The 14677-nt window shown below is 48.2% G+C and overlaps 1 protein-coding gene across 1 annotated transcript; it reads right to left on the bottom strand.

The window, feature by feature from the left end:
• Nucleotides 1–571: 571 nt before the first annotated feature.
• Nucleotides 572–5048, bottom strand: LOC146178439 (neurotrophin 1-like). The gene is made up of 4 exons (XM_084579757.1): nucleotides 5004–5048; nucleotides 4123–4418; nucleotides 1382–1645; nucleotides 572–752 (listed from the first exon to the last, which is right to left on the bottom strand). The coding sequence occupies exons 1-4, from the start codon at nucleotides 5046–5048 to the stop codon at nucleotides 572–574; spliced, it is 786 nt and encodes a 261-aa protein (XP_084435883.1).
• Nucleotides 5049–14677: the final 9629 nt, after the last annotated feature.

Here is a 14677-nt window from a genome sequence, read left to right as displayed (position 1 = left end):
CATATATACACTTCACTTTTGTATCCATCATTGGACACCAGCCAGATCATTGTAGATCTAAAGCATTTGCCAAAAGTATAGAGTTCAAGGAATTCGCTTCAGGGCCGTGCTATGTGGCCTGTTACGCATCGCCAGCTTCAAACTTTTGAAGATGACAGGACATTTCGTCCTCTACATTCCGAAAGTTAGGGCTGCTATGGGTATGCTACAAGAGCCTGCTAAATGGCGCAGAATCAAGCCTTTTGGGGAAAGCTGTATATTGTTTTGTATTACTGCATTCCGGACTTGATCAGCGTTCTTTCATTGATGCAGTTTTATTTGCATTTATTATTGCCTTTTTGATTGCATCTGAAGGTGGCAACGCGTGGAACGCCACTCATTACACCTGTTCAGAACGTTTAAGTGCTCTTAACTGTTGCAAAGATTATGGCCAAGCAAATCTTTTCATCACTGAATCCCAGCAAAGGTAGTTGGCTCACTAACTTTCCTCCCTTATTGGCCCAGCCTTTAACCTTATGCGCACATTCTGAACACTCTATACCACGGCATATGTGCTGCCTTCTAACGGTACTTAGTGGAACCGGTAGTCGTCTACGTAACAGACACATCCACTGGGGATCGGGAATAGGTCGATGACGGGTTTCTGTCCAGCGTCATACGGGTTGACAGCGATAAGTGGGTAGAGCATTTCGCGCTGCTTGCAGGATGACTTGTAGCAGGGCACCATGTAGTCGCAGGGCTTGTTGCGGTACCTGCACATGAATAGAATGCGCGTACGATTATAATGACACGGGCGATTATGGCGCCGCGGATGGGACCTAATGTAACGTCACGTAGAGGCACAGGAGAGCCTACGAATATAGATATCACCCACTGCCATTTTCCCATGTTGTTTTGTACTGTGAACTAGTCCATGGTGTCATTATTTGAGTTCGTGCACGTAGCATATCAGTAAAACGGCAATCTGCGTTCAGATGTATCCTCCCTCTGCAATAATACCTATGAGTACTGCAGGCATTTTCAATAACTAAATAAACAATAAATAAATGAATAGATAAGTGCACAATAAGCGGTGGTTGCTGGTGGTGAAATGGACTTGTTATAAAGCTGCAGTAGCTCTGCAGATGTTGCCTGTACGTTACCAGCAATAACACCAGTGAAAGATACTACAAACGCAAAATACACCTTATCAATACCGAGATACACAGGAGTTTACACCTTCAAGGGTACCAAAACGGTGCGTGGGAAAAACAACTGAGTATATTACCAGAGTCCCTCAGTAACGTTAAAGGACTGTGGTACTACTTTGAAGAAGTGTATACCCGTAAGCGTCGCAGTCCTTCTACTCTTCCCCCCCCCCTCCCCCCACCGTGAGACTTACTTGCACTTCTCGACGCGCGTGACCTGCGGGAAGCGCTCGGTGTTGACGACGGTCATCCAGATGCCCTTCCAGTTCTTGGCCCATCCGATGCGCAGGTAGACGGCCTCTGAGCGGCACACGAAGCTGCCGTGCTGCTTCTCGGCGGCGAAGGCCAGCGTGTAGTTCTCCACCCATTGGACCTCATGGGGAGGCGTCTTGTACAGGGTGTGGTACAGGTCGTACATCTGGTTGTAGTACCGGTCCACGATGGACTGCACCTTCTCGCTGCATGGAGCCATCGAGAAAGGGAATAGAGATAATAACTGGCTGAAATTGTTAGATTTTATTGGCACAAGCGCTGTTAGCCAGATAGTGTCATGACTGAAGTGCTGGCATGGTCTGTACGAGTCAGCGTCAAAGAGCCATCTTCTAATGAATTTCATCCCATAGAAGCTGAGAACGAGGCCAGGACACTGCCCTTCAAAAAACCGGTGGATACCCGCTTGAGGTATAGGGGACGCACACTTAAATGTGCTTTCAGGCATGGATAGAGCATTGGAGCCATGCGCAGTGCAATGAAAACGTCATTCAGGGGTTGTCCCGCAACTAAAACTTTCAGCTGGTGTTGTCCTGCTGGCTATGTTGATGCGTTAAGGAGTTCGTATCTACATACTGAACGGCACACTCAAAACCTTCAGCTTTAGTGGGCTATGGGTACAGTTTGGCGTATCTAGTTTAAATGGCGTTCTTCTATAGGAACCCATTTTTAATGCGCTAACCTCAGAAGTTTCACCAGGGAAAATGATTTGTGTCATGAATTTCGGTGATTGGCTGGAGGGATGTGATGTCACCAGCCGGGACTGCTTCAACTGCTGGAGGGAAGCGGTAACTGTACGTTTAGGTGTATCTGTATCTGTGCCGCCGCTGACAGATGCCCTCGGGGAATTACAATCAGCCGGATAACTCGAGCGGCTGTCTTGTGCGCAGACAGACGTGTAGGGGTCCGCAAATGCGCCAACACAACCGTGTAATAATGACATAAAACAACATCAAACACAACAACAAAAACAACAACAAAAGCAGACATCAGTGACTTCTGATGTTATCGTAATGCTAAAGCAACGTGATTAGGAGTCTTTGTGAATGGTCGTAACTATATTAGGCATAAGATGTTGGATGTGGCTACGAAGGTGGGAGAAGAAGACATATATGTATTTTGACGATTCCCACTTGGAGTGCTCGGCAGCGGACACTTTGGCGGAGGGATGTAGCATATACACACAGGGGTTTGCCCAGGAATTGAAATTACGTGCTTTTTTTAATTTACAGGGTGGTGGGGGAGATGCATGTTGGAAAGGTGATCATTTCGGTAAGCACCAGATAAAAAAAAAATGGTTTAAAGGAGTGTCCTTAGAAAAGCGAGGGTGGGAGGCACGCAAATTAATTCATATGCACATAACGATATCAGAATTGCGATGCTAGTGTCTTAATCGAATAGATATGAAACATTGATTTCTCATCATGCAACGAAATGAAGTAAAAAGCGAATGATCACAAGGATTATGAAGAAAGTAAGATCAGATAATTTGTTGCAAGGTCACGTGCACAATGTCAATGCGTCTGTACGGATACAGAAATATCTCGGGGATCTGTTCTTAAGGCGAAAGCCTTCTTTTTTTATTTATTTTGCTCATGCTCGCCCTGTACAGAAAGTTAAGGGTGGTAGAACGGGCTAGTTGGTGATTGCGCTGTTTTTTTCCAAACAGGGAGTGAGATCAGAAAACGTCCTTCGCAGTGGTACTAAATCTGTCGTCTTTACTGGGAATCTAACCACTATCCCTCCGATCGCCAGCCAAGCGCGCAAACCACTGCTCTACGCCAGGATCGTGAAAAACAGGTAATTTTCCTTGTCTAGTGTACGGATGATAGTGCGATGACAGTGACACTGCAATTAGTAATAATGATGATAGTATAGGGACTATAATGACGCTGCAGTTATGATGATGATATTGATGACAGTAGCAATGACAATGACGGTGCATTTAGTTAATAATAATGATGATGTAGCAATAGTGATGATGACTATAGTAGCGATGACAATGATGGCTAATTTAGTTGATAATGATAGTGACGATGATGATAGTACAGGTGACAGTGACGATGCAGTCACTGAATAGAGTCCTGTAGTGTGGGTTTCGCCATTTCCGCTCAAGCTTAAGCGCAGTCCGGAACTTTTTTTTTTTTGCATTAGTATGAGCTTGGCATGCCTAACAGATAATCTCATACCGAGTAATTCTTCTCACTCTCCTCCGCTGCGGAATATGTGACAGTAGCTTTCGGACGCTTATTAACGTGTTTCTATTGCCATCCTGTTGCGTGTTCGGCTGTTTCTACTTCTCGAGATGACGTATAATCTTATATCCTACATGTTACTATTTTTAGCCTGCTTAACCTCTTACTGTTTCTGATGTTACTTTGCACCCAAAGTGTGCGTGCGGAACTTTCGAGTTGCGTGCCTAGCGGCCGTGCTTAATGCGCTTGGTAATATACGTCTTCGATGTTGGCGTACTACATTTAGGCAGACTGAGAGAATCGTACACATGTGCTTTCCGGGTTTAGCGCTGTTTCCAAAACTCTATTTTACGGTTTCTAATCTGTGTATAAGGCTACCAGTCCAAACTATCAATTCCTTCTGTTTTAATTGCTCAGGCAAAATCTCCCGAAGGTTGTCACAACAGTAGTAACCAGAGCTGTACACTTACATGGGGTAGTCGTGGTTGAACACGCACAGGTCCAGGTCCCGTGCGCACGACGGCCTGCCATGCACGAATCCCGACGGAATGATAGAGGCGGCTGGCACCAGCGAAGTGGTCACATGCTTGCCCTTTGGAAAGCGTCTGTCTCCCGAGAACGGGGGGTCCTTGTGGTAGAGGACCACCACACCGCCCCCGGCACCACCTGATCCGTGGTGGTGCGGGAACTCGGACCCCAGTACCACCGTTGCACCAGTCCAGAGAAGGCCCGCTGAGAGGAGGGAAAACGCTGCCAGCAACTGCCTCTGCGAAATACATGACGAGAGAGTCTTAATGAGAGCCCGCGGAACAAGTGACACGGAGTCCTCCAGATACAAATTCTTGATTCTAGTATGTACGGAAACAGTTTAGGCGGAGGAGACAGGATACCATCGAGAATTATCTGATCCAATGGCTGTGGTACCCTTTTTAAATGCTAGATATTGCGATGAAGACGAACATAAAGAGTTAAAGCTCATTTTGAGTCCCTGGGGGCATCTAGCTCTGAAGAGTCGTAGCAGAGGAAGGATTCCATTACAGTTGCAAGTATGCTGCGCATTGTCCAGGGCTGTATGAATTTTCTGCGTATGCGCTATAATTCTCAAGTCTCGACCGCGAACAGCATCAGCGACGGGTACTCAGTCTGTTGAAAATCAGTTCTGTTTGCAGGAGGGAACAAGATCCGTCCTCTGCAGCTTCTGTAGTTAGAAATCCTCTAAAGTCATCTGACATTTGAATCTGCGACCTCTCTTTTGCTGTTTTGGGTTCGACCTCTTTTCAGGCGGTGGTCTTGCAGGCAGATTTCGCAGGAAGGGCAAGCGTACCACCTATCGCCGTAGATCTGCTCTCACCGTGCCTATCCGTGGTGGAATGTTCATCCTCTGTCGATCATCCATCGCGGTCGCAACTGAGCCTGTGGGAGCGCGCGCTGCGGGTGTGCGCGTCTGCGGGGACGCGCGGTCCGGCACCGGTGTTTTAAGGCAGCCCGCGCTACAAAAGGGGCACCCGGCCGGAACGGGGCCAAGGGAGAGCGGCCGGCCGCGCGGCTCGCTTTGTCTCTGCGGGCGGGATGCCGCCGGCACCGTTAATTGCGCGCCCCGCGGCCGGCGTAGGGGTGAGGGGTCCCAGTGAAAGCGAACGCGAGGATTCCACCCCTGGCATCGAAGGGGTCCTCATGCCTTGCGTGACGCTCAGTTATGTCGTGGGAATCACTGCTTCTGTGCCACTGTGTGGACCGCTGCGTGGACATGCGCTCTTAGCGCCATCTGGAGGTATCGGTGGCGTGCGCGTGCTACTGCTGCACGTGATCCCGGTCGGCAGATATATCTTTTCAGATGCTTCAGTCGTATTCGCCAGTTTATTGAAAAGATGTTAGAGAAGCGAAAAACTGTCCAAACGGCTTCCCTAAGTTGTCAAGATCTCGTCAGGTTGCAATTTTCTGTGCCACCTGCAACCGGCGAAAAGTTTCGCTCTAAGAGATTTTAAAGCACACTTATAAATTATTTTTTTTTTCTTTGAATGCAAACAACTTATCTGAGCCTTATTACCGGCGTTTTGTTGCGGTGGCTATAATAATTCCGTTTTGTCAGAGAATCCTATAGTCGAGAAGAACCTTTTTCAGTGTTACCTAGTTTTCCCTGTACTGTGTCACCTGCGGCAACACTACTTCTGATAATTCGTTACTTTCATCACTTACCTAGTTCATGATTCTGGTGTGCACAAAATTTGATGTGCCTTTAAAACACCTACTCCAGGACGCCAACAGGTCAGTAATTTTGTCTGAATCTGCGCTGCCTGTCAATTTACCATATTGAACGTCCCCCTAGTCACAAAAGGCGAAGGTCGTGTGAGCTTAAATAGTGCTGGTCACGCATGCAGGAGAAATAAATGAGGCAGAAAAGTATCAAGTTTAGCACTGAGATGTTGCAGTCTGACAGAAACTGGTAGAAAAATGATGCAACCTTCTATGCAGCAGCGTGGGTTCGTCGTTAACACGAATGTTTTGAACTTCATTTACCATCTGTAACTTCTATAGTATATAGGGTTTGCATTCGCAATTCCGAACCGGGCGTTGCTTGAGGATCACCGTAGATGGCGCTGCCGGCGCTAGCCATGTTCCGCTAACGAATCGCACGAGACAGGGTTGGCTAGAAGTGGTCGCACTGAGATCGTCCGCTTGGAAAGCTGTAACGGCGCTGTCCGAACACAGACTGGCGTATGGCGTAACGTCCGCGAACGATCGCGGCAGTCGTTCGTCGGCTCCTTTGCCGGGCGACCTTCTCGCCGCATCGAGGCACGTCAGCACCCCTGCTTTTTGTCTTCGAGACCATTGCAGGGAGGGCCGGAACGAGCCAGTGAAAGGCTCGCGCACGCGAGACACGCTCCCAGCCTAGCGCTGGTGCGTTCCCTTGTACGCGAAAGCATTTCTTGTGCAGTCCCATGCATTGGTAGGCTGCTGATTGTGTCGGACCACCGTGTAGCGACGGTGGTGAAGCGCGAATTTCAATTTGCTCTTTCTGCCTCTGTGTCACTGACTCGAATTAGGTTCTGTACCGAATCGAAGGGGTCCTCGATCACCGATTCGTGCACAAAGCTTCGCAGCCGTTATATACTCGCGAGCTCGACTTCTCTTCGCGGAGTTCTTTCGGAGCCTATTACGAAAGGGTCAGGCCCCTCCCTGTAAGACCCACGCGTGTCGAAAACAGACCTTGACCCACTGAGCGTTCATTCCGTATGCAGGGTAGCGCAGGCAGACGGACGGGACACAAGCGTGAATGCTACGAATGTTGTGGAAGAGCTTGGTCTTTCTTGTACACTGTGTCTCTTTTGACATTGCAAGACCATTTGCGAGTCTTCCAGCTCACTGAGCGCTTCCTTGCGATGGAAGAAAACATGCTTTCGTTCGTCGCTGCTGGATGTCGTGTCAACTTCAGAGCGCAATAGTTTATGTATAGGAGTGGTCGCAAATGGGCGCTTAAACAGGGCTTTAACAGGCACGTACTTCTGGACTACAGCCATGAAATTAGGAGACGCCTGCTTCTGGGAAAGAGAGCAATGGTTAGCCTTGACCGCCTAGTAAAGAGCAGAGACATTAGTCTACCAACCAAGATCCGTATAACCCGTGCTATGGTCTTTCCAGTTGTGATGTATGGATGCGAGAGTTGGACTGTGAAAAAGGCTGACCGCCGAAGAATTGACGCGTTTGAATTGTGGTGCTGGCGAAGACTCTTAAGAGTTCCTTGGACTGCCAGAAGATCAAATCAGTCGATATTGTCGACCATAAACCCTGACTGCTCATTGGAGGGTCAAATTCTAAAGTTAAAGCTCAGCTACTTTGGTCATCTGATGAGAAGAGAGGAGTCGCTGGAGAAAGATTTGATGTTGGGAAAGGTTGAGGGTCGCCGGAGAAGGGGTAGGCAGTGAACGCGATGGTTAGATGGCATTCTCGAGGCATTGCAGATGAAGCTATGTGATGTTAAGAAGATAGTGAGAGACCGGAAAGCGTGGCGTGACATGGTCCATAGGGTCACGAAGAGTCGGACACGACTGAACGCCTGAACTGAACTGAGCTCAGTGCGAAACTTGATTACTGACTCTGCATTGGTGTGCACGTGGTAAGCCTACATTTATTTCTGGCTTGCACACGTCTTTTCTGTTCATCACCACCCATTCCATGAATATCCTTACCCCTCTTCCAAACATTCCTCTTGCGAGATATACCGTGGTGTCATGCTGCTCTGCAGCAAAAGTTCCATGCGCCCCCGAGGTGGCTCGGTGGCCTTGGCGCTAAGATTTCTGATCCACAGGTCGCGGGTTCGATCCGGCTACGGCGACCGTATTATGATAGAAATGAAATATCAAAACGCCAGCTTGATATCCGATAAAAAAATACTAGGTGGTGTAGATTTATCCGTAGCACTTTCGCATAATGTCCTTCATAGCCAACATTACTCTTCGAGATGTTAAACCTTATAGTTTACAATTTAATTACATGCTGGGGCATTCCAGGTTCACTGTACTCACGACTGATATCGCCAGTGGCCGTAATTCGATTACGATGCTGGACTGGGTTGTAACTGCGCCCTGAAAGGAAAAATCTGCATGCATTCTAAACTGTCCGATGCACAGTAGTTTATTGTTGCCTGTAGTCTGTGTGCCCGATATTTGCTGAAGGGTGAGCGCATTTATCCATTTTTCCTGTTGCGACAAACTTTCTCGTTTTTATGTGCTCATTTACAGCTTTATACATTCAATTATCAGAAACAGGAGATGCTGGTGCTGACTGGATGCATCGCTGCCGATATTGGCTAGCCTGAGGCGCATGGAGCGAGCGCAATTGCTGCTGCCCTGCAGATTAGGCTTTAACTTCTTTCAAGCCAGAAGCACTTTTCCGCTTAATATATAGGATGTACGGCCGCAAAGCAAATCAGTGCACTTCTGGACCTGCTAGTGTGGCAACCTAGGATGTGGCAGGTGAAAGGGGGCTCACCACGGCTTAGTAGAGTTTAAACCGTGGCGTCATGAAAACCGTTTGACACCATTGGCCAGACGACTCCCTTCGAGGACCATCGGCAGATTTTGTTGCGGAAGCAACACTACGCTAGTTGCTGAGCCATTTCGCAGAGCCCTCGATGAGCCAAGCTGCGCATGCACGCGGAGCGAGTGACGTCACACGGAGCACAGCTAGAGAACCGCATCTGAGCCGCCGCCGACTCCTCCGCTGCGCGGATGGCTGAGATGTGCCGCCGCCCTCGCGCCAGCTGCGCATGCGCCAGAAGGGAGTGACGTCACACAGTGCACAGCTGGCGCGCCGGGGCAAATTCTAGATGGGGCTGGCCGGGGCCACCACCAAAAGTTATAGCTGAGGCATTTAAGAGCGACGATAGGGTAATCCCCGCAAATCAGGAGACAACACAAGATAGCCGAATACAAAGCAGCTTAGAACTGACCAATCGAAAGTGGAAAAAGGCGGAAAAAAAGTATTCCTAAAAGCACATCTACAGTAATCGATAAAATTCCGGTCAAGCTAATTAATGAACTTGGTCCAAGAAGTAAGGAAACGTTGTTAAAAACTTTGAAAACAATCATGACGAATAAGCAAATTCTGGACAGCTGGCGGCAGGGTAAAACGAATTTCATTTTTAAAGGGAAAGGAGATAGGATGCACACAAAATACTACAGGCCAATTACCATAACATCTGCTATGTACAGGTTGGAGTTAGACATGCAGGCAGTGAAATTAAAGGTGGAATCATGGGTAGAAAGTAACAAGATACTCGGAGAACTTCAGAACGGCTTTAGAAATGGTAGGCGCTTAGATGATAGCCTGTTCGTGCTTACCCAATGCATCTAAATATCTAGAGTGGAAAATAGACCTTTGTATTTGACCTTCTTGGACATAAACGGGGCGTACGACAACGTAAACAGGGAACTCCTGTGGAACATATTGAAATAAGGTATCGGTCATGAGAACAGATTTCTTGCAGTAAATATACCGGGATAACAAAGCAGAAATTACATGGGAAGGGATAAGAAGTACGGAAGCTGTCAAGGTATGCAAAGGATTAAGACAAGGTTGCCTTCTATCACCGCTGCTGTTCATGCTTTATATGATAAACCTGGAATGGAGAATACAAGGAAGTAACCTAGGTTTTAACCTGTCATATAGATTAGGTAGAAAGGCGGTAGAGCAGCGCCTCCCCGGTTTGATCTATGCAGACGATATTGTGCTGGCAACAGATAGCCAGGAAAATTTGTAAACTTTAGTTAAGTATTGCGGAGACGAAGGGGACGCTCTAGGCTTCAGTTTTAGCGCAGTTAAGTCGGGTCTAATGATTTCCAACGGCTCAACTGATCAGGGTCTTAAAATGCAAGGTCATGAAATACCCACAGTGGCAGAATATAAATATCTTGGGGTATGGGTAAACGAAGGATTGGCATACATTTAAAAGCATGAGCAATCATATAGGGCTAAAGGACGAAGAAATGCCGGGATAATGAAGGATAGGGTATTGTGGGGATACAACAAGTATCAGGTGTTGAGGGGTTATTTGGAAAGGAATTATGGTGCCCAGGCTTACTTTCAGAAATGTGGTTTTGTGCCTAAAAGCAGGGGTACAGTCGGCATTAGAAATAAGAGCCATCGTATGATTAGCACTGGGTGCCCACGGCAAAACCACAAATGAGGTGGTACAGGGAGATATGGGCTGGGCATCTTTCAAAGTACAGGAAGCTCTGAGTAAAATAATGTATGAGGAATGCCTGAGGAAACTGGACAGTAACAGGTGGACAGCTAAAGTATTTAAATATCTATACCTAAAAAGCGTTGACTCACAATGGAGGAAAAGAACAAGAAAACTAACCAGTAAGTATGCTGGTCACAAGGACGAAAAAATAAAGAGCGTTAAGCAACAGGCGAAAAACACAGACTGCAAAAAAATGGATAAATTCCGTGAAAAAAAAAAAAACAGAATTGTGGAACTATACCGAAATTGGAAAAGGCAGATCAGGAAGGAAGCTTTCTTTGATAACTCAAGATGCAGTTCCCTACTTTTTGAAGCTAGATCAGGGTGCCTTAGAACACGCAGCTACAAAAAGAAATTTAACCATGAAGATGACATCAGCAGTATGTGGTAATTCCACATAAACAATTAATCATCTTGTACTCGAATGTGATGTTATCCAACCGGAAGTTGATGCAGGCGCAGTCACTCTTCCTGAGGCCCTGGGATTTAGAGATACCAGTGGCCGGGTGAATGCACCTGCGGTGGAAGCTAGTAAAAAACGATTGGAAGATTAGTGGCTTAAGAGCAGAAAAGTAACATAATGTCAGTGATGTAGAAACAAAAATTTAATAAACAGAATGATGGTATAGGTAACCAATCTAAAACAATAATTAAGATATAAGGAAAACAACGAGCATGATAGCAACTGCTACCACCCCGTTTCAAAGCCATCCAGCTGACTCCTCCACGGCGCGGTGACTCAGAGGTGCCGCGTTCGCCGCAGATGTTGCCTCCGCAATTCTACTCGGGATAACCATTGTTCAAACCACAGCCAATTATTTTTCTTGAGTTGCATTCGTGTTTCAGGTACGGTAAGAAGAGGTACAATGTACAAGAGAGAAAGAGTGCAGAAGCACGGAAAATCGAGCTAGTTGATATGGCGTTCTTGTCCTACCTCAATCTCATAGTGAGCGCCTGTCCCGTCTTCTAGATTGTCCGCTGTGTTTTGCGCTGTTTCCACAAGAAGAGAAACGCATTTTGTCATTTGATATCAGAAGCAGAAAACTAGATAATTATTTGACTTATCAGCTTTTCGACGAGCCTCGCGAAGTCATAAGAAGCACCGTTTCATAGATGCGCACACCGTGGTAGCTTTCAAGCGTCTGAGTACATCACTCAGTTTCAGCAAAGTGCATCCTGCCTGATGCTGTTGACTACGCACGAGCAATGAGTTGCTACGGGTCCATTGTTCATTTACAGACCTCACGCGACGTTCGCTATTCATACGCATGTTTTTATCTTTTTCGCGTACGTCATACTTGTGAGCTGTAAAATGACTTGCATACAGCATCAACAAATTCCAATGGGCGTTAACCTCATCGCTAGTTAACAAAAATGAATACTGAACGAAAGTCACTTCAAGGAAAGGCATTAAAGATAAGATTGTCGATGAAGTGCAGTATGCTACAAGACGATCAGGAATCTAAGACGAAAAACACTGCAGAGACTTGCTCCTTTGAAAAACTGAAGATCGATGAATTCCTGCCAGTAGAACTTAATCAAAGAAGGGGCACTTGTCGCTTGGATTCATGGCGACATTGGCACGGCACCCGAAGGCCTTCGCGAAGGGCGGAAAGTTGGTGATGGCCTTGTTACAGTCGATGCGTTGAGCCGTGGTACGCTCATGCTGGAGGCCGCAGACCGTGATGCAGGCAGCGAAGAAGAACAGCTGGTCCTCACTGAAGTCCCTAACAACCGTTTGCGGGCGGTCGGGGTCATTCAGGGCAGCCTCGAAGGCAGCATGCGCAGCCTCCATAGCGGGAATCTCGGGAAAGAAGTCATCATAACCCTGTCCCGATCCGAGACACGATGCCCTGTTCGCCAATGTTGCATTTTGTGCTGGAAGCCACGAGTCGGATACTCTTCCTTCCGCATCGATTTTAAGTCCGATGCCGTCGAAGCTCCGGACCAGGTGTAGAGCGTAGTAAAATCCGAGGCTGCCGTACATCATGGCCTTGGTTCCATTGGCATAGTGCAAGGGAGGCTGTAGGGTCACCAGGGCCATACGAACGGCGTTGAGGAAGTAATCGTACGAAATAAACGGAAGCAAAAAGTTGTCGGGGTGCTCCGAGACGCTAAGATGTCGCCAGTTCCTCATCGCGGTGATCCAATGTTGGGTGAATGAGCTGGAATTTGAGATCCACCCCGCGTAGAAATCTGACAGTCCTTCGGGTGTCAAAGCGCTGCCGCTGGGCCACAGGATTACAGAGACGTTCGCGACCTTGTCAGTGAGCGCGCGTCTGAAACCGGGTTCAGCCCATGACAGGTTCTCGAGCTTAGAGAGTACGGCCAGCGTTACGTCTTTCAGAGAAGCGTCTATCGTCTCTCGACTTTCGAGAGGGAAGTCGGTGATGACGCGCAGCGACACGATGAGCCAACGATAGGCTGCCTCAACCTCGGTGGCGCATAATTTGCGCCGCTGTTGAAGAGCCAGGTAGCGGTTTCCGAGTGTGTACGTCAGAAAGTTTCGGTCGGCGACCGACGAAAAGACTTGGGCGATCGTCCAAGACAGGTCGCGCAGCATCGCTGTGTCGTTATGGCGCGAGAAGATGTTTCTCATCGCGTCCAGGAGTGTCTTGTCAGCGAAGGTGACGGCATCGGTGAAGTCAAACAGGTAACCAGTGGAGGCTTCCACCGCCTTCTTCCATCGAGCCGCTGACACGTTCGGCAGATTCGCTGAGATCTCCCGAAGTGGAAACCGCAATGGTTCCTTCGGCTTCTGCATGACGACTTGACTTAGTTCTTTGAAGATGTCGCTGTGTGTCTGCAAAATACTGTCTATTTCTGAATCAGGTCGCGGCTGCTGGCCCGGAGAAAACGCTCCGTATAATCCGTTCCAGAGAGCGCGGTGCGCTCCCGAAGCGGCGACTTCTCGTTCCACCTGAAACCAAACCCTGCATAGGCTGGCTGGTCGTAGTACAACGTTAGTCGTTCCATCGGCGAGTCGTAGCAGGGTGACGTCCAACCAAGGTCCCACACTCCAGTTCACCGAAAGGTCAATTGCGACTTCGAGAGGGTCCGTACCTTCCAATGGCGCTTCGGGCCAAGGAACTCTGAGCTCTCCCATAAACGCCTTCATGCGAGCCATATCTAGTAGTGATTCCGATGGTGAGGCGTCTGCCATGCAAGAGGTGAATACGCCGAGTAGTTGACTGGCGACCGGATGGTGCGGCACGGCTCTTACCAGGTTTTTCTCAAAGTCGCTAACCCATTGTTTCAAGGCTAGGTCCATGATGGAGTGTGCACCGTCTCTCTTATTTTTTTCGTGATTGATCCACTTTGAGCAAACGTGGGCTTCAAAGTCGTAGCACGGATCGATGCTGCTGTTCAACCAGGTGTTCAGTATTTCTGCTTGAATCCGACAGTCCTTTGTGCGGCAAAGAAGCTGGTCTCTCGCGTATGGCGTCTTCCGTGGTCTGGACAAGAGAGCGTAGGCGAGACAGCAGACGATGACAGTTGTGGCGAGAACAGCCAGGGCCATCACTGCTGCGGACCGACAAGATCGGGTCGAAGGAAGCGTTGATTCCTGCAAAGGAAAGAGATCTTTATGTAGTGTAAGTTCCATCATGGGTCTCTTGCGGGCAGTTCTTGGCGCTTTATTCTTAATGCGAGGTAGATGGCCAATTCGCTTCGGAAGGGTGACGACTACACAGGATGCTACCGGCGCCGCGGTATCTGTTTTGGCGCGTTTTAGACGTTGGCACGAAACACAACACAAAAGCAGCCCTTTGGTTTTTGCCGACAGCGGCCAGAAGAAGTTCGCTGCTGTGGCGCTGCTGTCCGAAATCAATAACCTATCTGCATTTAACGGTCACTGGTTCCTAACGATCTGCGTCATTCACCAGAAGCCGAGGCATGCCATTCCTGCGGCAGTTTTCTTCCTCTCCACGAGACGAACAGCGAGGAAATGCCTGACGACTTTCCATGCAGACGGAGACATCTCTCCACGGAAACCTGTCTTCTTAGTTCTACTGCTACTCTGTGCAATCCCTACTTCAGTTATCTCCTCTAGCGAAAGCGCAGTTTTTAGCTCCCGATTCCCGAAGCAGGATCGCGTATGGGGATAGAAGGATTGGCATATCTGTTGTTTGAGGCTGACTCGGTTCCGCGATGACCGCTGCGGCTTCGAAAAAGGACCGACAACCACCCCGTTACCGTTTACCGCACAAGTTTGGCGAAAAAGCGCGCCGTCGTTTTTTCATTCTAGTTCTTTTTTTTTTTTTTCCCCTCTTGGTTGGAAC

This window comes from Amblyomma maculatum, chromosome 9 (assembly GCF_055883805.1).
Source record: "Amblyomma maculatum isolate TAMU_Amacu chromosome 9, ASM5588380v1, whole genome shotgun sequence".
NCBI lineage: Eukaryota > Metazoa > Arthropoda > Arachnida > Ixodida > Ixodidae > Amblyomma > Amblyomma maculatum.
Note: the sequence above shows the minus strand (reverse complement) of the source record. Positions and strands in the feature narration are given on the sequence as shown.